At 22.1% G+C, this 24,872-nt stretch overlaps 1 protein-coding gene across 4 annotated transcripts in view; it reads left to right on the top strand.

Annotated features, from left to right (window-relative positions):
- Nucleotides 1-24,872, top strand: part of LOC122504526 (unconventional myosin-IXb) — a 140,849-nt gene that overhangs the window by 96,848 nt on the left and 19,129 nt on the right. For all 4 annotated transcript variants that reach the window (XM_043615681.1, XM_043615696.1, XM_043615702.1 and 1 more), the window contains exons 2-3: nt 8,318-8,683; nt 16,447-16,739. In XM_043615681.1, the coding sequence (XP_043471616.1) occupies nt 8,318-8,683; nt 16,447-16,739 (659 nt within the window). The remainder of the gene's footprint in view (nt 1-8,317; nt 8,684-16,446; nt 16,740-24,872) is intronic.

Below are 24,872 nucleotides of genomic sequence, written 5' to 3'. Positions count from 1 at the left end.
TATCTTTAGATTAACGGGACAGAGCGGGCAGCATCGTGAGCACGTTCACGAACTTGTGCATGTGCACGTATTCATTGTGTGAGTTAAGGTACACATGCACATGAACACACCCAGAAAACTATCCGGAGGCGAACAACTTTGGCATCTTCCATTTCTCTTGTCGGAAAATAATCGCCTCTGGACCCAATCTTTGCGAAAGAAGAGATAGGCGATTTACGATCTTACGCGCGCGAAAATCACACACACACACATTTATATATATGTTTAAGGGTTCCCTCATTCATGAGTCCTCGTTCCGGCGCCAACATTTTCATTCATCTCATCCCTCTTTTATTTTCAACAATGGCCAATTTCTTTTCATCGTATACGAAAAAATAAAGGAATGAAAAAATTGTCCAAAAATGATAATAAGCCTGTGGGGCTTATTATCATTTTGGACAATTTTTTCATTCCTTTATTTATCATTTCGGAAAATTTCTTCTTTGAATCTTGTCATATGGAGTAATTTGGGGTAAGTTTACCCCAAAATATGGAAATTTTTTTTAACCCTTTAACGCCCGACTTTAATTTTAGAAAAGTGCAATTTTCGTTTTTTGTTAGAATTTCCAGTACTTTAATTTAAATTCGCTAATACTTGAAATAAAAAAATTATTCTCAGAAATTATAATCAAATTCTTTAAAACAATTCAATTATTTTCAATATCTAGTACATATTTTCATAAAATTTCGCAAAACAATTTAAATATTTAAAAAAAAAAATTGATAAAATTTCTTCAAAATTCAATTATTTTCATAAATAATAAAATTTCGACAGGATTTCAATTAATTTCGAAACAGCATTTTCAAGAAAATATTGAGAAAAAAATCAATTATTTAACAAAATTTTTATACAATTCTTCACAATAATTAAATTACTTTCACTAATAATAACATTTTTCATGGAAATTCAATTTTTTAAAAAAATTTTGATAAAATTCTAAGTAAGAATTCAATTATTTTTACAAATAAAGTTCTCCACTAAGAATTCAATTATTTAAAATAAAATTTTCATTTTATTTGTTATATTAAGAAAAAATTAATTATTTAAAACAATGTTTATAAAATTCTTATAAAGAATTCAATTATTTTCAACAATAACAAAATTTTTCAACGAAATTCAATTATTTTGAAACATTTTAATAAAATTTTTCGCAATAATTCAAATATTTTCATAAAAAATAAAATCCATCTGAGGAATTCAATTATTTTACAAAATTTTAATAAAATTCTTGGCTTCAATTATTTTCCAAAAAAATACAATTTTTCATAAGTATTCAATTGCGTTTTCATAAATAACAATATCACAAGAATGCAATTATTTTTAATAGTTATCAATTTCTTCTTGGAAATTCATTAATTTTAAAAAATTCAAATAAAATCGTTCGCAAAAATGCAATTATTTTCATAAATAATAAAAATTTCACTCTATTTCAATTATTTAAATTTTTTTTATAAATTTCTTTGCAATAAATAAAATTTTCATATTATTTGTTATATTTAGAAAAAATTAATTATTTAAAACAATGTTTATAAAATTCTTATGAAGAATTCAATTATTTTCAAAAATAACAAAATTTTTTAAAGAAATTCAATTCTTTTTAAACATTTTAATCAAATTTTTCGCAGTAATTCAAATATTTTCATAACAAATAAAATCCATCTGATGAATTCAATTATTTTTCAAAATTTTAATAAAATTCTTGGCAAAATTTCAATTATTTTCAAAAATTTTCCTCGTTTCTTCAATATCTTCTATTTTAATAAAGTTTTCTAAAAGAATTCAATTTTTAAAGAAAAAATTTCAATAAAATTCTACGTAAACATATAATTATTTTCATAAATAACGAAAATTTCACAGAAATTCAATTATTTACGAACTTTTTAAACAAATTTTTGAAATAATTCAATTATTTTCAAAAATCATATAAATTTTTACAGGGATTCAATTATTTTCAAAAATATTTTCATAAATAACAAAAATTTCGCAGAAATTCAATTATTTTCCAAAAAAATAAATTTTTTTTATAAGAATTCAATTGTTTTTATAAATAACAATATCACAAGAATGCAATTATTTTTAATAGTTATCAATTTCTTCTTGGAAATTCATTAATTTTAAAAAATTCAAATAAAATCGTTCGCAAAAATTAAGTTATTTTCATAAATAATAAAAATTTCACCCTATTTCAATTATTTAAAATTTTTTTATAAATTACTTCCCAATAATTCAATTATTTTCATAAATAGTAAAATTTTTGATAGGAATTCAATTATTATCATAAATAATAACATTCTTTTTTTAGTAATTCAAATATTTTCATGAATAATAAAACTCATTGCAGAATTTCAATTATTTTTAATACAATTTTAATAGAATTCCTCAGAAAATGTAATTATTCTTAAAATCATTTAATTTTATATAATTTTAAAATTATTTAATTAAATTCTAAAATTATTTTTAAATTTGTTGATAAAATGCGTTATTAGAATTCAATTTTATGAAACATTCAATTATTCAATAATTTATTTATTTTTGTGTTTAAAATTCTTCGCAGCAGAAATTCAATTATGTTAGAAAATTTTTTTTTAAATTCTCGTCAAGATTTCAATTATCTTTATATCTAATAAAATTCTTCTCTGAAATTAAATTATTTTCAAAAATTTTAATAAAATTCTTCTCAAGAATTAAATTATTTTTTTTTAAATATTTAAATTCTTCCATGAATGATAAAATTCTTTGCAGTAATTCAATTTATTAGCAGGATAAGAGATGATTTTAATGAAAATGTTTTAATGTTTAAAATGTTTTTGTAAATGTTTTTGTTGAAAATTAGGAAAAAGTCAGGTAAATCAAATGTGGGTAGAATGGAATTTTTGTCAGTTTTATGAAGTGTCTAAAACAAGTTTTTTTGGTCGTCAAGTTCTTGTTTTAGGTCTCGCTAAGTGTCGTCACTGGGAATTTTTTGAGACCGTCTGTCTCAGTAAGTGTCAGTGGCCTAAGCCACGCCCCTTTAATAAAAGTGGCCATTTCATTGGTTTATGTTGCAAACCGGTTTGGGGAAGTCCATTTTTAGCATTGGAGAGGGTAAAAAAAAGTGGGAAAAGTGACACTTGTTGGGTCTTGAACGATGACACTTTGTGAGTCATGACACTTACTGAAAACGACACTTGGCGAGACCTGACTGTATTGTTTTAAGTTTGAAAGCTACTTTTTTGAAATTAATTATCGAGTGCGAAGACTGCATGGGGTAGACCTTGTTTACATTTACCCAAAATGACCCTAAACTTCATATAGGAAATTACAATACCCATTTAATTATTATTTATCATAATAGATGAAAATGTCTCTTAAAATAATTACTTAATGGAAAATGGAGGCAAAAGAATAATGAGAAGTGTAAAGTTTAAGTATTGTATTTTTTTGTGGTAATCAGAAAAGGTAATTCATTAACCGAGAAATTTTCGCCCTCCGCACTCTCTAAGCGATCGTATTGCACAATGAATGGGGCATCGCAACTTGAAATCCGATAGACGCTACATAGGATCGTGTTCTGCACCGGTACAATACGCTTTCAAATAAATTCGCGACTTACGACCCTTTATTTTCTGGCAACACGTTAACAATCTCTTTCAACTGAATACGAAACCAGATTTACCATTTTTCTTCTTTTTTTCAATTACATAACATCTTTTTAACTTTTACGAACCCGGATATACTATTTGTATTTTGATTCTTATGCAAAATATATGGTCAATAATAGTTGCAAAAGATTTATAATCTCCAGACTAGAAAAAAGCTGAAAGGATTTTATCTTAGGATTAAAGTACAGATCTACTATTTTTCTTTAATAATGATTTAACAATTTTTTTTTATGTAAAAATTTTATACTTGTACTTTCTTTTCGATTAGTGTCAATCCTGATATTTATTGACATTTTTCACAAGAGAAAAAGAAAAGCAATAATAAGAAATTGTTTCTTCCTTGCATTTTCATAAAAAAAAAGATGAGGATTGTTTACCGTACGGTACAAGTTGTTATCGTTGTACACAATAAAATTGAAGCAATAAAATGAATATGGCAATAAAAATGCAAATAAAGCTGTTATTTTAACAGTTTTGTGAGCGAAAATTCTCTCCGCGTTGTGTCGCATACAGAATTTTTGGGGAATGTATTTCTTTTTTTTTACAATTATTATATTACATTTTTGGAATACGAAAATTGTCGTAAGATGTGCAATAACGTCTTAGAAAAGTAATTAACATCTTGGAGATATGACAATAAATCGTATTTACGATCAGAGGTAAATGTTGTTGCGAGAGAGTTTAAAATTTTACAGGTTGGATGGTTTTAGTAATAATAACAAGAAACGCGCTCCCTTTTAATGCGGCACCACGCGCGCGGTTTTCTATATACTGTGCGTTCAGATTTAAACGCGCCGCATGTTCACAAGATATAGGCGCGTGATTTAGTAATAGCACTCATATAATGATCCTTCGACGATAAATTACAGATCTACCGCACACGTCACATATTTTCTACTTGCGTAACTATATTTTTGAGAAACAAAAAAATTTTTATATATTCTTAATGTCAGTGACCGTTTATTAATTAAATATTTTTGAATAAAAGGTTTATCGGTCGTTTTAATTAATTTATTTAAAAAAAGTGTCGAAGATAAGTCGGTACCGACCCATCTTCAGAACTAAAAAACAAAAGAATTTTTAAGGAAAAAATTTTTTTTTTACAAACAAATAAAAATTAATAAGATTAATTAATTTTATCTGTATTCATTGTTAGTTATCGACAGTTCTGTTAAAAATAATTTTTGTGTCAAACATGTCGAGAATCTTCGATTTTATAAAAATATTTCTCTAAATGGAAATGCAGTCACGTCGACGATTATTTATTTTTGTTGTATATGTATATGCGGTCTTACAACTTTCTAAGGTAACAATTTATTCTTAGGTCTTGAAAATACTATATACTCTACTCATATTATAATTATTCCAACGGGATTATACTATATATTTGAAATAATGGTAAAAAGTCGAAAAATATTTAGTAAAAACATTCTCGTGCGGAAATTGCCCGAAATTGTCGTATTTATATTTTTAAACCAGGTTTTAATCAGAGTCTATTTTAATAATTACACAGCGCAAAAAAAATCTATTTGAATCATTTAAACGATTACTTGACTATTATCAATTAAATATTTACCTGAATCAAATAATTTTTACTTGAGTCAATTAAATGGTATTTGCTTCAAATACTGAAATTATTGGTTTAAACTTTAAATACAATTTAATTTACTAAAATAAAAATTATTTGATTAAAGTAAATATTTAATAGACTCAAGTAATCGGTTATTTGATTCAAATAAATTCTTTTTTCTGTGCAATTCTTTTGAAATTTGTTAAATCTTTAATGTATATTTAATTAATTATTCAAAATAATGGATTTAAAGAGGAATTTTAGTAAAAAAATTGAAATTAGAAGAAGTTAGAAATTATTGCAGAAATTCAATTATTCTCAAAAGTAATAAAATTCTTTGCAGAAATTCAATTTTGTTAAAAAATTATAAAAAATTCTTGATAAGATTTCAGTTATGTTTATATGTAATAAAATTCTCCTCTGAAATTCAATTATTTTCAAAAATTTGAATAAAATTATTTGCAAAATTTCAATTATTATCAAAAATTTTCAAGAATTCAATGATTTTCAATATCTACTATTTTAATAAAATTTTCCAAAATGATTCAATTATTTAAAAAATATATATATATATAAGTAATTTGTTTATTAGATATTAATAATTATTTTCAATACATTTTTAATTAAATTTCTTGAAACAATTTAATTATTTTCAATAAATTTTAATAAAATTCTTCGAAAACATTTAATTATTTTCATAAATAATAAAAATTCCACAGGAATTCAATTATTTACAAATTTTTTATAAATTTTTTCTCAATAATTCAATTATTTTCATAAATAGTAAAATTTGATACAGGGATTCAATTATTTTCATAATTCTAATAAAACTCTTTTTATATAGGAATTCAATTATTTTCATAAATAAATTACTTTTTTTTTAAATTTAATTATTTTCATAAAAAATAATAAAACTCATCGCAGAATTTTAATTATTTTTAATACAATTTTAGTAGAATTCCTTGAAAAATGTAATTATTCTTAAAAATTTGATTAAAATTCGTTAAAACTTAAAAGTATTCAATTATTTAACAATTTGTTGATAAAATTCGTTATTAGAATTAAATTTTAAGAAACATTCAGTTATTCAATTTTTTAAATTTATTTTTGTGATTAAAATTCTTCGCAGAAATTCAATTATGTTAAAAATTTTTTTTAAATTCTTGTCGAGATTTCAATTATATTTATATAATAAAATTCTTCTCTGAAATTCAGTTATTTTAAATAATTTTAATAAAATTCTGTGCAAAATTTCAATTATTTTCAAAATTTTTTCTCATTTCAGTAAATTTTAATATCTAGGTACTATATTATTAACAAAACTTTTCAAAAGAATTAAATTATTAAAAGAAAAAAATTCAATAAAATTGAACGCAAACATTTAATTATTGTCATAAATAATAAGAATTTTACCTGAATTCAATTATTTACAAACTTGTTATAAATTTATTCGCAATAATTCAATTATTTTCAAAAATAATAAAAAATTTTACAAGGATTCAATTATTTTCATAAATAATAAAATTCTTTTTATAGGAATTCAATTATTTTCATAAATAATAAAATTCTTTTAATGGGAATTCAATTATTTTTATAAATAATAAAATTCATCGCTGAAATTTTGTTGTTTTCAATACAATTAATTTTAATCGAATTGTAGTGTGAATTTTTAGAAATAATTGAATTTTGAAAACGTTTCAAATTAAAATCTTTGAAAATCTTAATTTTTCCTATTTTCAGTTAACAATTCTGTAGAATTAATGTTTTTGGAAAAGTTTAATTGGATTTTTTTTTGAAATTATTTCAATTTTTTATTTTCTAAATTATATTTAATTAATGAATTTCCGAATAATTGAACGTATAATTGAATTGTAAACAAATTGATTTAAAAATTCTCAAAAGAAGAACTTTTTCAAAAATTATTAAAAATAATTGATTTAAAGAAGAATTTTAGTTAAAAATTCTAGAAAATAATAATTTTTGAAGTGTATCAGAATATTCTTTACAGACAGGGAAAAAGTAAACATTTTGGCTTAATTTTGTATTCGGAAACTGACTCTAAGATCTAATGTTGTCTTAATTTTATGTTGTAAGTCCAATAATGAGTTGAATTTAAGAAAAACAGGCTAAACACTTTAACTATGCTTAAAGATTCTGTTTAAATATTTTTATTTTAGAGAAGAGAGTAAATTTTAATTTAAGAGTTTTCTAAAACTAAACTAGACTTGAAAATACGACTTTCTTAAAATAAGACCTATTTTGTAGTATTTCGCGAATTTTTTCACATAACATTTATTTACAAAATACAATTTAGAAAATACAAAGTTTGAAACTGTTTACATCTTAACGGCGAAATAAATGATTAATAGATATGCTTTAATCAAAAATGGATCTAAACCCACTTAATTAATTGATTAATTTTGTGATTAATTTTTTAAAGTTAATACACTGCACTGAAAAAAAAATTTAATTGATTTAAATAACCGATTAATAATTGACTATTATCAATTAAATATTTAATTGAATCAAATAATATTTATTGGAGTCAATTAAATATTCAATTGTTAATACTCAAGTAATCGGTTATTTGAATCAATTAATTTTTTTTTTCAGTGTAAAAAAACATTATACTTAATTCAAATAGAAAAATAATTGTAAGTGATTTTGTTTAGTTGAAATTAGTTTGTAAGCTTAATCCCAATATATAGAAAATTTCTACTGCCTTGATTCACAATCACAAATATTATTTGTTTGAATAATTATGTTTAATTCAAACATATTTTCTGTTTTGATTTCAACAAAATATGTTTGAATTAAATAAATCGTTTTCTCAGTGTAAGACTTTTTCTGTACTATACTGAAAACTGGGGTAAAAATTCGGAAAAAAAGAAGAAATAAGTTGAGACAATATTCGCTAAGAATTTGGAGTTAAGAATTTGGTGATTATACCAAGAAAAGTTTTAGATGTATATACAGATATAAAGAAGTTTTGCGCGTTTTGCCCTTGTTCGACAACTGGTAGTTTGGCACTCAATTAAAGTTTTGTGAATAAATTCTGGTTTTCAGATGCCTCGTCGTCGAATGAAGCGGTGCACCTACAGCAGCGATTGAAGAGCTTGAGCACGGAATTGGTGACCCTGAGGAACCGGCTGCACGTGAGCCAACCTGCGAGCAATTCAGGGCCGGCAGGTGCAACGTGCAATCCCCTGGGCAAAAGTCCCGATAAGAGTTTGAGTACAGCAGCTCCTGCGGTGCCACCGAGGACAACATTACCACCAGGTGGTGGCGGTGGCAACAGTGGCGGTGGTACCCTTAATATTGGACATCCTTCCGGTCATACTCTTACCGCTTCCGCGATCGTTCATCCTCATGCAAATCATGGCACGAGCAACGCTCTCAACCACAACTCGACCACAAATAATTTAATATCTGGTCAGTATCTAACCACACGTCCACGCTGCGACATGCCATTTACGTTTCAGAGACTTGTTGTTTCATGTTGCAAAATTTCGACGTGATCGAATTTATGATAATGGGAAATTTCAAAGGTGATGTTTTAATGCATATATATATATATTTCGAAATTTACCATCGTTTTTTCGTTAATTCAATCTTTTCCAAAAAATTTATTGTATTTTTTATTTTTTTTAATTTCTTTTCAATTTTTTTCAATTTTTTAGTTTTTTAAATTTCCTATTTGTTGAGTAAAGATGAGAAAATGAAAATGAGAAAATTTGTTGAGAAAATGAGTACAAAGTAAATTCTTTATTTTTATTTTTCTGTGGATATCAAATTGAGACAAAAACGAATCAAAACGTTGCTTCGCAACACTTTTGATTCGTTTCTGTCTCAATTTGACATCCGCAGAAAAAATGTGTTTTAAAAAGTAAAAGCTAAACTATCTGAAACTTCTGCACATTTCTGGACACTTTTACTATTTTCGGAGTAGAACCTGTTCCAAGTAAATTTTTGGTAAAAATTAATAAAATTCATTTTGAGTAGCAAAATTTACTCTAAAAATAGTAAAAAGTGGGGAGAAATGCACAAAAGTTCCTGAAAGTTTAGTTTTTACTTTTTAGATAGTAAAAGATACTCTTTTTACCCCTGTGACCTATAATTTCATTTTCTGTACTTTATTTTTTATATTTTCCTGGAAATTTGTTGTTGTGCCCTATTCTATTCTATTCCATTTTAATATTAATTTTTATTATATTAATTATTAACAAAGTTGACACAGGGTTAGGGAAAAGTCCGAGAAAGTAGAATTGGTGAAGGAAATCAGGGAAAAGCCAGGAATTATTATTAAAAGTACTGGAAAAAATTTAATTTTTAGAATATTCAGAAGAAACTTCTGAATTTTTGTATCTTTTTTCTTTGTCTCATAAACTATTTCTATTCTTAATACAAATCCTTTAAATTTTTATACTTCTGCCAATAATTTCTTTTTAAATAACTTCATTCTTAAAGAACTATCATAAAATTATTACTTAGAAATTATTTAATGAATAATTTTACGTAAATAATTCGAAATTAATTGAATTTTGAAGAAGTTGCATTTACAATTTTCGTAAATAAATAAACTTCAAAAGGTTTCAATTTTAAATTCTATAAAATTTCAATTTTCAATGAATTTAACTAAAAATTTTAAAAAACTTAGATTTTTGAGAAATTTTAATAATTCAAATTCTTTTGAATTTAAAGTTTAATTTTTTAATATATATTTAAATAATTATTAGAAATAATGGATTTATAGAAGAATTTTAATTAAAATACTTTAAAAAAAATAAATTTTGGGAAAGTTACAAATAATTTTTAAAAATTCTCATCAAAATTCCAATTAACTTATTAATTAATAATAAAATTCTTCTGCGAAATACAATTATTTTCAAAATAATACAATACTTCGAAAAATTCAATTATTTTTAAAAAATTCTAATAAAATTCTACGCAAACATTTAATTATTTTCATAAAATAATAAAAATTTCACAAGAATTCAATTATTAGCAAATTTTTTATAAATTTCTTCGCAATTATTCAATTGTTTTCATAAATAATAAAATTTTTACAAAATTCAATTATTCTCGTAAATAGTACAATTCTTTTTAGAGAAATTTTAAGAATTCAAATTCTTTTGAATTTAGTTCAATTTTTTAATATGTATATTGAAATAATTATATTAAAAATAATGGATTTATAGAAGAATTTTAGTTAATAACACTAAAAAAAATTTAATTTTGGGGAAGTTACAAATAGTTGAAGAAATTATTTTCAAAATTAATAAAATTATTCGCTGAAATTCAATTATATTCAATAAAAATTCTTCTTAAAATTTCAATTATCTTTATAAATAATAAAATTCTTCTCCAAAAATTAGTTATTTTTAAAAATTTTAATAAAACTCTTGTCAAAACTTCAATTATTTACAAAAAAATTTTCTTAGTTCCTCAATATCTACTTTTTAAATGAAATTTTCCAAAAGAATTCAATTATTCAACAAAATTTCCATCAAATTGTAAGCAAACATTTAATTATTTTCATAAATAACAAAAATTTCTGAGGAATTCAATTATTTACAAAATTTTTATAAATTTCTTCGTAATTATTCAATTATTTTCATACCTATAAATAATAAAAATTTTACAAGATTCAATCATTCTCCTAAATAGTATAATTCATTTTAGAAGTTCAATTATTTTCACAAATAATAAATCTCATCGCTGAAATTCAATTCTTTTTAACGGAATTTTAAATTTTTAATCGAATTTATCGAAAAATTTAATTTATTTATTTAATTTATAAACTAGTTGATAAATTTCTTTATGAAAATTCAATTTTAAAAAACATTCAATTATTCAATAAATTATTTTTTCCTGTAGGTATCTGAAAGCGTGAATTTTTATAAATAATTGAATTTTGAAAAGGTTTCAAATTAAAATCTTCGAAAATCTAAATTTTTCCTACTTTTGTCTAACAATTTTGTAAAATTAATTTTTTTGAAAAAGTTTAGTTGAATTTTCGTTGAAATTATTTGAAGTTTGTATTTTCTAATATAGATTTAATTGAAGAATTTCCAAATAATCGAAATTTCGTAAAATTGACTTGTAAACAAATGGATTTGAATCAGAATATTCTTTAGGGTGAGGGAAAAAGTAAAATTTTTTTCTAGAAATCATATAACAGTCAAGAAAAAAAGAAAATTAAATTTTTGTGTCAACTGTGATTAATTATTATTAAATTATTACTATTTTATTTATTAAATATCAATTATTCTACTTGAAGTAACAAGTCTCTATTCTATATATGACACGCCCCACAAAAAAGGACGAAAACATTATTTTTTTAAATAAAAATTAAAAATAATAAAATAATTATGTAACGTGTAATTTTTTGCATCTTTTGTCCTTTTTTAAGAGCTCGTTATATATATTTACATATTTTTCCATTGTTTTCTATTCTTTATTAATTGAGGAGCAAGTTTTCAAAACTTTTATTCGAAAAATCAAAATGGCGAATCCAATATGTCGATCAAAACTTTATGTCCAGTTAATCTCAAAGAAAATAGTAATTTAGAATAATTTTTTTTGGTGTTGAAATCTTATTAGTGTTAATAATATTATAAAGTAATAAAGAATTTATTCAATTAATTAAGTAATAAAGAAATAAAATTAATATTAAAAAAATAAAATGATTAATAATTAATACTGCTGCAAAGTTTTTAAAAACTTGCTTCTCTATTCTTCTTTATAATTCAATTAATTCCCTGCAAAAAAAAATTAACTTAATAAAAATAAAATAAAATTTGATAATATATTTTACGAATATTAAGAATAAAAGAGGACCTTTTCAATTTTTTCTTTTATGAAAAATAGGAACAGAATTGAAATGTCATTGCAAAAATTGCAAACAGTGTAAATAGGAGATAAGGGCCCTGATGTTTGCTAAAAGTTACAAAATTTATTGGCGATTTCTTTCAGTGAAAGTTAGAAAGTTTCGTGTATATCCTTGAAGTTTTTCTTAAAAAGGTCTGGTAAAATATTCGTGCCAAAAGAAAAGTTTTAGTTTTCTCATTCGATTCTTGTTCATTTAATCATTCAATTCACGCATTTTTTTTCTCAAACAAAAAAAATTTCTCTCAATAAAAACGAGAAAATTCTTTTTTCAGTAAAAAAGAATTTTTTTATAATATAAAACTAAATTTAAAATTTTTTCAAATAGAAAAGAAAATAAAATAAAATCCGAAGGGGGGGAAAAATAGCAAAAAATTCTCTTTTCGAGGTAAAAAAATTAAAAAATAAAATTTGATTTTTTTCCCCAAAATTTTTGTATTGCAAAAGAATTAATTTCTCCAAGGGGAGTGAAAAAAAAATTGGTAAAATTACATTGTTAACATAATGAATATGTCACGGAGTTTGAACTAACCACATTAGGATCACTCGTCTGGGATTAAGCTCGTGAAACCGCGTCCAACATCAAATATCGAATTACACTTCTACCTCTCTGATATAACCAAAGTATTATCTATCAGTGTTGTTGAATTTAATTTATTAATGGCGCTGTTTAATACTGCACTCTAGTCAATTTTCAAATTAACATATTCATTAAATTCAATTAGTTTAGGTTTTATATACCCTCTGCTAAATGAAAAAAAAATTATAGACCAAAAAAATTTTTTAAATATTTTACAATTCAAAATATCATTTGAATAAAGAATCATGAAATAACAGTTATTTTGTAATAAAATAAAATTTTATTACTATTTCTTATTTGCATCTTGAAATTAATTTCAGCTTTGATTCGTTGAAATTCACAAAATTTCAAACAAGAATTCTCTCTATTGGAGAAAATTCCATTTCCTGTTATTTTAACTTGTTGTGCATTTTTTTTTTATAGTTTAAACTTTTTTCCTCTTTCTCTCGTTTTATATTTTTTCTTCTTCTGAATTTTTCCCATGTTTGTTAGATTTCGTCCGTTTATTTATCAAATTTAATTAAAAAAATATTTTTTTATTTGTTGTATTTTTTATTAATTTTTTTTTCTTATATTTATCTCTCTCTCTAGAAGTTAATAATACGAAGAGAGATTGAAAAGAATTTAAAAATCTCGTAATTTTATTCTTTTATGTGCGGTCGAGAAAAGAGTTTACTTTTCACGAAAAAGAGTAAACGAACATTATTTAAAGAGTATCTCTCGCGCATTCGATTCTATGAAGTTTTCTTTAAAGAACTTCGTTATCTTATATTGATAATAGCGGTATAATTATTAAAAAGGAAATGATACTTTTTTTTTGTTTGAAAAAATAATTAACTTTCCAACTATGAAAATTGTGATAAAGAGGAATGGGAAAAAAAATGTTTAACAAAGAAATGACAAAGCTTTATTGTGATGAACTAATATTAAAATTTTTTATTCAGAGAAAGGTATTATTAATTTTTCAAAACATTGCAAATTTTAATAAAATAATTAAATTTTTATTATTTATTTATTTCGTATTGCTTTTATTATATATTTATTCAAAATTTAATTAAATTTAATTAATTCAGAAATTAATTCAAAAATAATTTATAAACCTTAAAAATGTTTCGATTTTATTTCTTAAAGGTAATTGGATTTTTATGAACAAGCAATCGACATTTTCTAAAAAAAAAAATGAAATTTCTGTGTTTAGAATTTCAATTTGGTTAAAAAATTCAAGTTTCGAAATAGTTTATTAAAATTTCTTATAAGAAGTATGTTTGAAATCTATTTTTGAAAGGTAATTGGATTTTTATAAACAATTAATTGCCGTTTTTAAAAATAATAATTGTCAAATGATAATTGAATTTTAATTATTAAGTAATTGAAATTTTAATAAAATTTCACGAAACAATTCAATTATTTTCTAAAATTTTAATAAATCCTTCTAAACAATTCAATTATTTTTTTAAATAGTAAAATCTTGACAAAAATTCAATTATTTTCAAAACAATTTTAATTAAATTCCTCGGAAGAACTCAATTTAAAAAAAAAATTTTAATCATTTCGAAAAAATTCAATTTTTTTCTAAAATTTTAATAAATCCTTCGAAAAAATTCAATTTTTTTCTAAAACTTTAATAAATCCTTCGAAAAAATTCAATTATTTTTATAAATGGTAAAATTCTTCACAAGAATTCAATTAATTTTATAAATATTAAAATTCTTTGCGCAGGAATTCAATTATTTTCAAAACAATTTTATTAGAATCCCTCGGATGAATTCAAATATTTAAAAATATTTTTATAAATTTCAATTATTTCCTAAAATTTTAATAAATTCTTCGAAACAATTCAACTATTTTTCTAAATTCTTAACTTCTTTGCAGGAATTAAATATTTTTTAATTCAATTTAAATAAAATTACACGAAAGAATTTAATTATTTTCAAAAATTTCCATAAAATTCAATTTCAACAAGAATTTAAAATTTTCTAAAAATAATTCAATTACTCTTAAAATAGTTTTAAAAAATTCTTTATAAAAATTGAATTACTTTCAATGCAATTTTTAAATATATTCGTCAAAAAAATTGAAAGAATTCAATTATTTTCAAAAAATAATAAAATTCTTGTCATGAATTCAATTATTTTCGAAACAACTTTAATTGAATTTCTCGAAAAAATTTCGTTATTTTCAAATATTTCTATAAAATTTCTCATAACAATTTAATTATTTCTTAAAATTTGAATAAATTCTTCTAAACATTTCAATTATTTTTATGAATAGTAAAATTCTTCGCAAGAATTCAATTATTTTTATAAACAGAAAAATCCTTTGCAGAAATTCAATTCTTTTCAAAACAATTTCAATAGAATTCCTCGAAAAAATTTAAATTTTCAAATATTAACATATAAAACTCATTTATTTTCTAAAATTTTAATAAATTCTTCGCAACAATTCAATTATTTCTATAAATAGTAAAATTCTTCGCAAGAATTCAATTATTTTCAATACAATTTTAATAAAATTCTTCTTCATAAAATTCAATTTACTTTCAAAATTTTCAATTAAAATTATTAAAGTAACTCCATTATTTGAAAAAAATTCTTCCAAAGAATTTAATTCGGATTTTTGAAAATTTTAATAAAATTCTTCGCGAAAATTCGATTGTTTTCCTAAATAATAAAATTCTTTAAAGAAATTCTATTATTATCAAATTTTTGGATAAAATTCTTTGCAACAATTCAATGATTTTCAATACATTAATTTTAAAATTGAAAATATTTGATAAGAAAAATTATAAAAAAGTTAAGAAACAAAAAAGCAAACAACTAACTTCAAACTGCGAACAGATTACCGGAACATGTACTTTATTATTATTAATAATTAATAATTATTAATTACCTATTATAAATTAATATTAAGTATTAGATTTGAAAAATTTAGTTCTACTTTTTAAAGATAATTGAATTTTTATAAACAAATAATTAAAATTACTTCAAAGAATTGAAATTTCCTTGTTTAAAATTTTAATATAGTTTGAAAATTTAAATCTTAAAAATTTTTATTTAAATTTCTTGGGAATTTAATTTTCCATATAATATTTCGCAGTTCTATTTTCTAAATAATCACAAAGCTTTATTGCGATGAAGTAATATTAAATTTTTTTATTCAGACAAAGGTATCATTAATTTTTCAAAATATTGCAAATTTTAATAAAATAATTAAATTTTTATTATTTATTTATTTCGTATTGCTTTTATTATATATTTATTCAAAATTTAATTAGACATACTTATAATTAATTTAAAAATGAATTCAACAATAATTTGTAAACCTTAAAAATGTTTAGTTTATATATTTTTTTTTTTAATCCAGTCTCAGAAATTTCCGAATAAATTCAAAATTTACATTTGATTAATTCGAAAATAAATTTGCAAAATGAATCAGAACATTGAAAATTTTCGAATTTTGACAAATTACCTACTTGGAAGAAACTTTTTCCCCTGTTGTTTATTTACAGAATATTTTTCAAAAGAACCTTCCTCTTTGTCGGTCTCGTTGAAGCGATGAATTTGTAATTTTTCATTGCGCGCTTTTTAATTTATAATCCCTTCTTCTTCTTTTTCGGTTGATGTTATCGAAAAAAGTAAAAAGAAAAAAAAAATAAATGAAAAAGAAAGAAAGTGAAAAGAGATGAGAAGCTATAAGAAAAAGTGTTATCGATTTATGTTTCCGGTAGATCTGGAACCCCTAAAGCTGCACAGCGTGGTGCCTGACGACGGGATAGTGTCCTGTGTCACAGCCTTGAGTTGCCTTAGAACACCGCCAATTTCCAGTATCATTGCCGAGGTGAAGAATGCTAAAAGCTCATCGCAAGCACTCCAACACAAGTGTCCACCTAAGGGAAATGGATCTCTATCAAGTACAGTGACATCGACGGCCTTGGATGACCTCATTCATCTATCGGCACCTCTCACCGAAGACGCGGTCCTTAAATGTCTCCAGGCTCGCTTCTGTGCCAAACAGTATCACGTGAGTTCATTTCAAAACTTTCTTTTTCCCTCACTATGCTGAAATACAACTATGCTGAAAAAAAATAAGTATAGAAATTCACTACTACCATATTCATAGAAATTTTGTTTTAATCCTTTTTTTCTGCTTTAGAATTTTGAAATAATTTTTCATAATAAAGAAATAATTAAAAATATATAAATTTTTTATATATATATATGAGACCTATATAAAATTTTGATTTTTTTCTTTGACCCAAAAGAATATTCTGATTCACTCTCAAAATTATTAGATGTATAAAAATATTTAATTATTATTTTTCCATGGGAATTAAGATTTGAAAAAATTTCAAATTTAAACCTTTTGAAATTTAAAGTTATCTAAAATTAATATTAAATCTTAAAGTTAATTTTTAAAGAATTTTGTATTAGAAAACTTTACGAGAATTCCATTATTTAAATAACAAGAATAAATAATTTATTGAATAATTGAATGTTTCTTTAAATTAAATTCTCATAAAGAATTTTAACAACAAATTTTTAAATAATTGAATTCCTTTGACGAATTTTAATAAAAATTACATTTTTGGGGCATTCGATTAAAATTGTATTAAAAATAATTGAAATTCTGCTATGAATTTTATTATTATTTATAAAAATAAATTGAATTCCTAAAAAAAGAAATTTATTTATGAAAATAATTGAATTCCTGGAAAAAATTGGACTATTTGTAAAAATAATTGAATGAGTGCGAAGAAATTTATAAAAAATTTGTTATAGAATTCCTGTGAAATTTTTATTATTTACGAAAATAATTAAATTTTTGCGTAGAATAATATAAATTTTTTTTAAATAATTGAATTCTTTTGGAAAATTTTATTAAAATAGTACAGTTTCGGCTTTTATATGGCTGATTTTACAAAAATACTTGGTATATTTATAAACGATAAATAATACTTTATCGTTTATAAATATAGTATTTTTGTAAAATCAGCTAAATTAGAAGAAAAATAAAAATAAATTATTCTTTGGTGGCAAATCTTTCACGGACCACCCAAAATTAACTGTGAAATATTTAAAAAAGATATGTATTCCCGTGGACTTAATGATCAATCATGGCCTCTTTCGTGTTATACCAAAACAGAGCTCTGATTTAACTCGAGAAAGATGTATCAATCACACTTAATCACTTTTATTTGCCAATGCGAATGACTTATTAAAAAAGAAACAAGAATTTCTTTTAAACAGAAAGAATTTCGAAAATAAAAATTTACGGATGGTGAGAGTGAAGAAATTTTAAACTTAAATTTTTACTTAAAAAAAAAAACATTGTAAAAATTTTGTTTAGGACACGTGGGAAAGTATTACTCGAAAAACATGGTTTCCCTCGTGTCGTCTCACTGCTAAATAATTTTCGATATCTCGTTCGGATAATTAGATAAGAATAATTAGAGGAATGATGAAGAATATTTTCGAAATTTGCAAGTAATTTTTTAAATAAGTTTGAAATTGAAAAATGTAGTTATGAAAGTTGCATTTTTCGCAGAAGTAATTATTCCAGAAGGTGGCGTCAATTCGAGCTAGTGGCCGCGGCTGAACTAAAAAAATTACTAAATTACTCCAATTTCAATCTTTAATAAAATAATTTCCTTGCAAAATTATTGACTCAAAATGGAGAAGAGCGCGCCTCAAATTCCTCTATCACTCCAGCTCCAAATTAAATATTTTATCCTGAAAAGATGAAAAGTCATTTCCAAACCGCAAAAAACCTTTCCGAATCTGTCAACAATTTTTTTAATAATTATTTTCAAAAATTTTTACAAATGAATGCAGAAATTCAAATATTTTCAAAAGTAATAAAATTCTTCGCAGAAATTCAATTTTTTAAAAATTCTCATTAAAATTTCAATTATTTTTAGAAATAATTAAATAATTCTTCTCTGAAATTTAATTATTTTCAAAAATTTTTCTCAATGCAATGATTTTCAATATCTACTATTTTCATAAAATTGTCCAAAAGAATTCAATTATTTTTTAAAAAATTTAATAAAATTCTACAAAAACTTTTAATTATTTTCATAAAATATAAAAAATTTCACAGGAATTCAATTATTTGCAAATTTTTTATAAATTTCTTCGCAATTATTCAATTATTTTCATAAATAATAAAATTTTTATAAGATTCAATTATTCTCGTAAATAGTACAATTCGTTTTAGAAATTCAATTATTTTCATAAATAATAAAACCCATCACAGAATTTCAATTACTTTTAATAAAATTTTAATAGAATTCCTTAAAAAATGTAATTATTCTTAAAAAAAAAAAATTTCGTCAAAATAATTCAATTATTTAAAAATTTGTTGATAATATTCTTTATAAGAAATTAAGAATTCACTGTTGTGAAACATTCAATTATTCAATAAATTATGTATTTATTTTTTGCATTCAAATAATCGTAGAATTTTTTAATAAAAATTTATTTAAAAATGAATTTCAGATAAAATTTTAGATAATAATTGAATATTAAAACCATTATAGTGTGAATTTTTAGAAAGAATTGAATTTCTAACACAGTTTTAATTAAATTCGTCTGAAAATTTCAGGAATTTAATTATTTTCTTAAATAATAAAATTCATCAGAACTTTAAAAGAATTCAATTATTTCGTTCAAAATCTTTTTTAAATTTTCTTCAAAATTTCAATTATCCTAATAAACAATAAAATTCTACCTCGAAATTAAATTATTTTTACAAGTAACAAAATTTTTCACAGGAATTCAATTATTTAAAGTAAAAATTAGTGAAATTCGTTGCAAAAATTAAATTATTTTCATAAATAATAAAATTCTTCTTAGGATTTCAGTTATTTTTAATATAATTCTTAAATTAATTCCTTGAAAAATATCATTATTTTTAAAAATGTTATTTAAATTAAATTCAATTCAATTTTGAGAAGCATTAAATTAATCAATAAATTATTCATTTTGAGAAATATTCAATCATTTAATAAATTATTTATGTTTGTATTTAAAATTAAATAATTGAATTATCGTAGAATTTTCTAATAGAAATTGATGCAAAAATGAATTTTTCTTTACATTTTATAGAATATAATTAAGTATTAAAATCATTATAGCATAATTTTTTATAAATAATTGGATTTTTATATGGTTTAAATTTAAAATTAAAATCTTTGAAAATCTGAATTTTTCATGTTTTTAACTAACAATTCTGTAGAATTAATTTTTTTGAAAAAGTTTAATTGATTTTTTCTAAAAAAATTTGAAGTTTTGTTTTCTAATATATATTTAATTGAAGAATTTCTGATTAATCGAAATTTCATAAAATTGCATTGTTAACAAATATATTTGTATTTTAAATACATAATTGAATTCTAGTAGAATTTTCTAATTAAAAATTGCTTTAAAAATGAATTTCACTTAAATTTTAGATTATAGTTGAATATTAAAAGCATTATAGCATAATTGTTTTTATTTTTTTAGAAATAGTTGAATTTTGAAAAAGTTTCAAATTAAAATCCTTGAAAATCTGAATATTTCAAATTTTTAATTAACAATTCAGTGGGATTAATTTTTTCGAATAAGTTTAATAATTGCGGATTTTTTCAAAATTATTTGAAGTTTTATTTTCTATAGTAATATAATTATATTTAATTGAAGAATTTCCGAATAATTGAAATTTTGTAAAATTGAATTACAGAAATGAATTTGAAAATTCTCATAGAACTTTATCAAAAATTATTAAAAATAATGGATTTTCAAATTGTCACAGAAATTTTTCGAAAATAAATTATTAAAATTACTCGATTTAAAGAAGCATTTTAGTTAAAAATGCTTGAAAATATTAATTGAATTGAATGAAAGAAATAATTTTGAAGAAGTACGGTAATTTTTGTCAGTACGGTCCGTAATTTTTAATTTTTGGACCCTTAAATTCCGTATTTTTAAATACTTTCACTGGTTCGAGCCCTGGTAGTCAAAAAAGAATATATAGTAAATAAGATGCATTTTTTACACTGTTCAGTAGGAAAAATATTCAAAATTACAAACTAAAATAATAAAAAAAAAAAGTTTTTGTGAGAATGATAAATAAAGATGAAAAGTGGTAAGGAAAGTTGAGAGAGGAATAATAAGGCGAAAGAGGCATAGAATGTGACAGGTTGAGAGAAGGAAAGAGGAAGTTTCTCAAGGTAAACGGAATAGGAGTGAGGGAGTAAGACAAAACGAGTGAGTCGCTGCGGTTAATACACGTTGGATGGAGGAGAAGATTGGGGGTTGAGAGGGGGGGGGTTAAGTTAATGGTAAACCGCGTGCACGCTCGGACGGAACATGTTTGCGTCATTGCATACATTGCCCCGAGTGAGTCCGCCCTTTGGGCCTTAAGGCCCTCGAGAAGAATGTGTGTGCGTGTGAATGCGAGTCAAGTCTTATATACTATATCTATATATATGTATGTATGTACTAGCTTTGCTTTGCTCCGTTTGCATTCCAAGAGAGTGCAGAGAGAACAGCCTCGAGTGCCGCTAAAACAGGCCCTCGAGTTGCCAGGACCATACTATTATTGCTCTTTGAGCACTCACAAAATTTCTCCTTAAAACCATCGCACATACAAATTAAGAGAGTAAAAAAAATTCTTATTTTAAGATAACACTGAAATTGAGTCTTAAGAATAAGTTACGAATTTGTGTTTGTGTATATCTACTACGTATTTTTGTGTAAATGCACCTGAAATGTTTATTTAAATCTGAATTTACGGGGACCGAAGGAATTCAGGGATATTTTTTTCTTGATTCTAGTCTTAATTTAAGAGGTTTTTATTATAGGTTTTCATTTCAGACTTTTATACACATATTATGGAGAGTTGCAAAATTTTAAAAGCAGACTTTGTTTAATTCATTATACTCTAACAATGAAATCTTATTTCAGGGGATGAAAGGATTCAAGGTTTTCAGAAAAACTTTAGGAAAACCTTGAATTCTCATTGAATTTTCAAAAAATTTAATTAAAATGCTTTAAAAGTTCAATTACTTTTAATTACTTTTAATAAGATTTCAGGAAATTTCCATTTTTGGAAAGAAATTCAATTATTTGTTTATAAAAATCCAATTGCTTTTAGAAAATAGAACTGCGAAATATTATATGGAAAATTAAATTCTTAAGATAAAGAAACATTTTTGAGATTTGAATTTTCAAAGTAAATTAAAATTTTAAAAAAGGAAATTTCAATTATTTAAACAAATTTTAATTATTTGTTTTATAAAAATACAAATGACCTTAGAAAATAGAACTGAAATATTATTGATAACTAAATTCTTAAGAAATTTAAATAAACATTTTTGAGATTTAAATTTTCAAACCAAAATTAAAATTTTAAACAAGGAAATTTCCATTATATTTAAAGCAATTTTTAATTATTTGTTTACAAAAATTCAATTATTATCTTTAAGAAGTAGAACTGCGAAGTAGTTTGGAAACCTAATTATTAAAATTTTAAATTTTATACAAAAAAAATTTCAATTATTTCAAAAAATGTCAATTACTTAAGAAATAAAATTCAGTTATCAGTTGAAAAATTAAAACTTTAATATTTTAGAAACTACATTGTAAAGAATTTGAAATACAATTTTTTGAAATTTTAATTTTTAAGCTGATAAATTTTAAACAAGGAAATTTCAATTATTTCAAAAAACGTGAATTACTAATTGTTTATAAAAATCCAATTACCTTTCAAAAATAAATCTCAAATATATTACAAACCTAATTCTTATAAGAATTTTTAATAAACTATTTCAAAACTTGAAATTTTTAATAAAATTGAAATTCTAAACAAAGAAATTTCATTTTTTTAGAAAATGTCGATTGCTTGTTCATAAAAATTCAATTACCTTTAAAAATTAAAATTAAAACATTTTTGAAACCTAATTCTTAAGACTTTTAATTAAAATTCTTCGAAACCTCAATTTTTAAATAAAAGTTTTTATTTCAAACTTTTTAAAATTACCTAATTATTAATAAAAATTGTACCTAATTGCAACACATTTTTGAAACTAAATTATTTTAAACTCCTTTAAAATATTCAAATATTTAACAATTGTTAAATTAAATTTTTTTTTCTTTCAAACTCTAATGAAATTCTTTAACAAATTTAATTATCATTAATACGATTTCAATTGAAATAATTATGAAATATTATGGAAAATTTAATTCTTAAGAAATTTAAATAAACATTTTTCTGATTTAAATTTTTAAACCAAAATTAAAATTTTAAACAAGGAAATTTCAATTTATATTTGTATTTGAAGCTATTTTAATTCTTTGTTTATAAAAATTCAATTATCTTTAAAAGTAGAACTAAAGTAGTTTGGAAACCTAATTATTTAAATTTTCAATAATCTTTTTTAAAACTTCAATTTTTTAAAAAAATTTAATTTTTAAACAAAAAAAATTCAATTATTTCAAAAAATTTCGTTACTCAAGAATTAAAATAAATTCAGTTATCATTTGAAAAATTAAAACTGAAATATTTTTGAAACCATATTCTGAAGAATTCGAAATAAAATTTATCGAAACTTTAATTTTTAAGCCACATTATAAATTTATTTTAGACAAGGATATTTCAATTATTTCAAAGAGCGTCAATTAATTGTTTATTACAATTCAATTAAAAAATAAATCTTAAACATTTTTACAAACATAATTCTTAAGAATTTTAAATTACCTATTTCGAAACTTAAATTTTTTAATAAATTAGAAATTCTAAACAAGGAAATTTTAATTATTTTTAAAATTGTCAATTACTTGTTTATAAAAATTAAATTATCTTCAAGAAATAGAACTGAATCATTTTAAAAAACTAATTTTTAAGAATTTGAAATATAATTTTTAATTTAAATCTTTATAAAATTATACAATTAATAAAAATTGCAATTGCGAAACTTTTTCTTAATTAAATTATATTAGACTCTTCATAATATTCAATTATTTAATAATTTACTAAATAAAAATTAATTGTTTATAAAAATTTAATTACCTTTCAAAAATAGATTTCAAACATTTTTACAAACATAATTCTTATGAGAATTTTAAATAAACTATTTCGAAACTTAAATTTTTTAACAAAATTGAAATTCTAAACAAAGAAATTTTATTTTTTTTAAAAAAATGTCGATTGCTTGTTCATAAAAATTCAATTAGTTAAGAAATAAAATTGAAACATTTTTGAAACCTAATTCTTAAAATTCTTCAAAATCTCAATTTTTAAATAAAAGTTTTAATTTAAAACTTTTTAAAATTATCTAATCATTAATAAAAATTGTAATTGCAACACATTTTTGAAACTTAATTATTTTAAACTCTTTATAATATTCAATTATTTAACAATTGTTAAATTAAAATTCTCTTCTTTCAAACTCTAATGAAATTCTTTAGCAAATTTAATTGTTATTAATACGATTTCAATTGAAACAATAAATAAATATAAAATAAAAATAAAATAAGCATTCTGTAAGTACTTTAAAACTTATTTACTTTTACTGTGAAATTTATGAAGAATATAAAAGTTAAACACACATAGGTCTTAATTTAAAAACCATTTTCTTAAATTGAGCATAAAACTACCTATACCTAATGATTTTAGCAGATACTTGCCTCAAATCACAAAAATAAAATTAAATCCAAATTAAAACTTTTAATGTTACCAATCATTTCAATTAAATAAATTACACATTTCGTATATTTAGTTTGCTTCGAAGAAACTAAAATTCTTCTAAAAGTTAATTTTTCAATTATAACTTCAGTAATGAATTATTAACACTCTCGTTATTTGAAATTATTGAGATATTATTTATTTTAGAGGTTTAGAAGCATTCTCTCTGAGTTATCTCTTTTTTTAATGTGTTTCAAGTAACTGTGAGAGAGAAAGGCGTAAAAAATTTCACTACGGTAAAGTAATCAGAAAATAATGGCGTCTCGCTATAAAGGAATTTTTCTACTGATCGTGGGGATTATGAATATCGGTCGCACGGGTTACCAGAAATAATTTTCTATACTTATTATATTCATTTTTATATGTAATATATAATATGCCACACAGAGAATATAATTATTATCGGTATGTCAAGCATTTTATTAGTCA

This window comes from Leptopilina heterotoma, unplaced genomic scaffold, assembly GCF_015476425.1.
Source record: "Leptopilina heterotoma isolate Lh14 unplaced genomic scaffold, ASM1547642v1 Lhet_111, whole genome shotgun sequence".
Lineage (NCBI taxonomy): Eukaryota > Metazoa > Arthropoda > Insecta > Hymenoptera > Figitidae > Leptopilina > Leptopilina heterotoma.
Note: the sequence above shows the minus strand (reverse complement) of the source record. Positions and strands in the feature narration are given on the sequence as shown.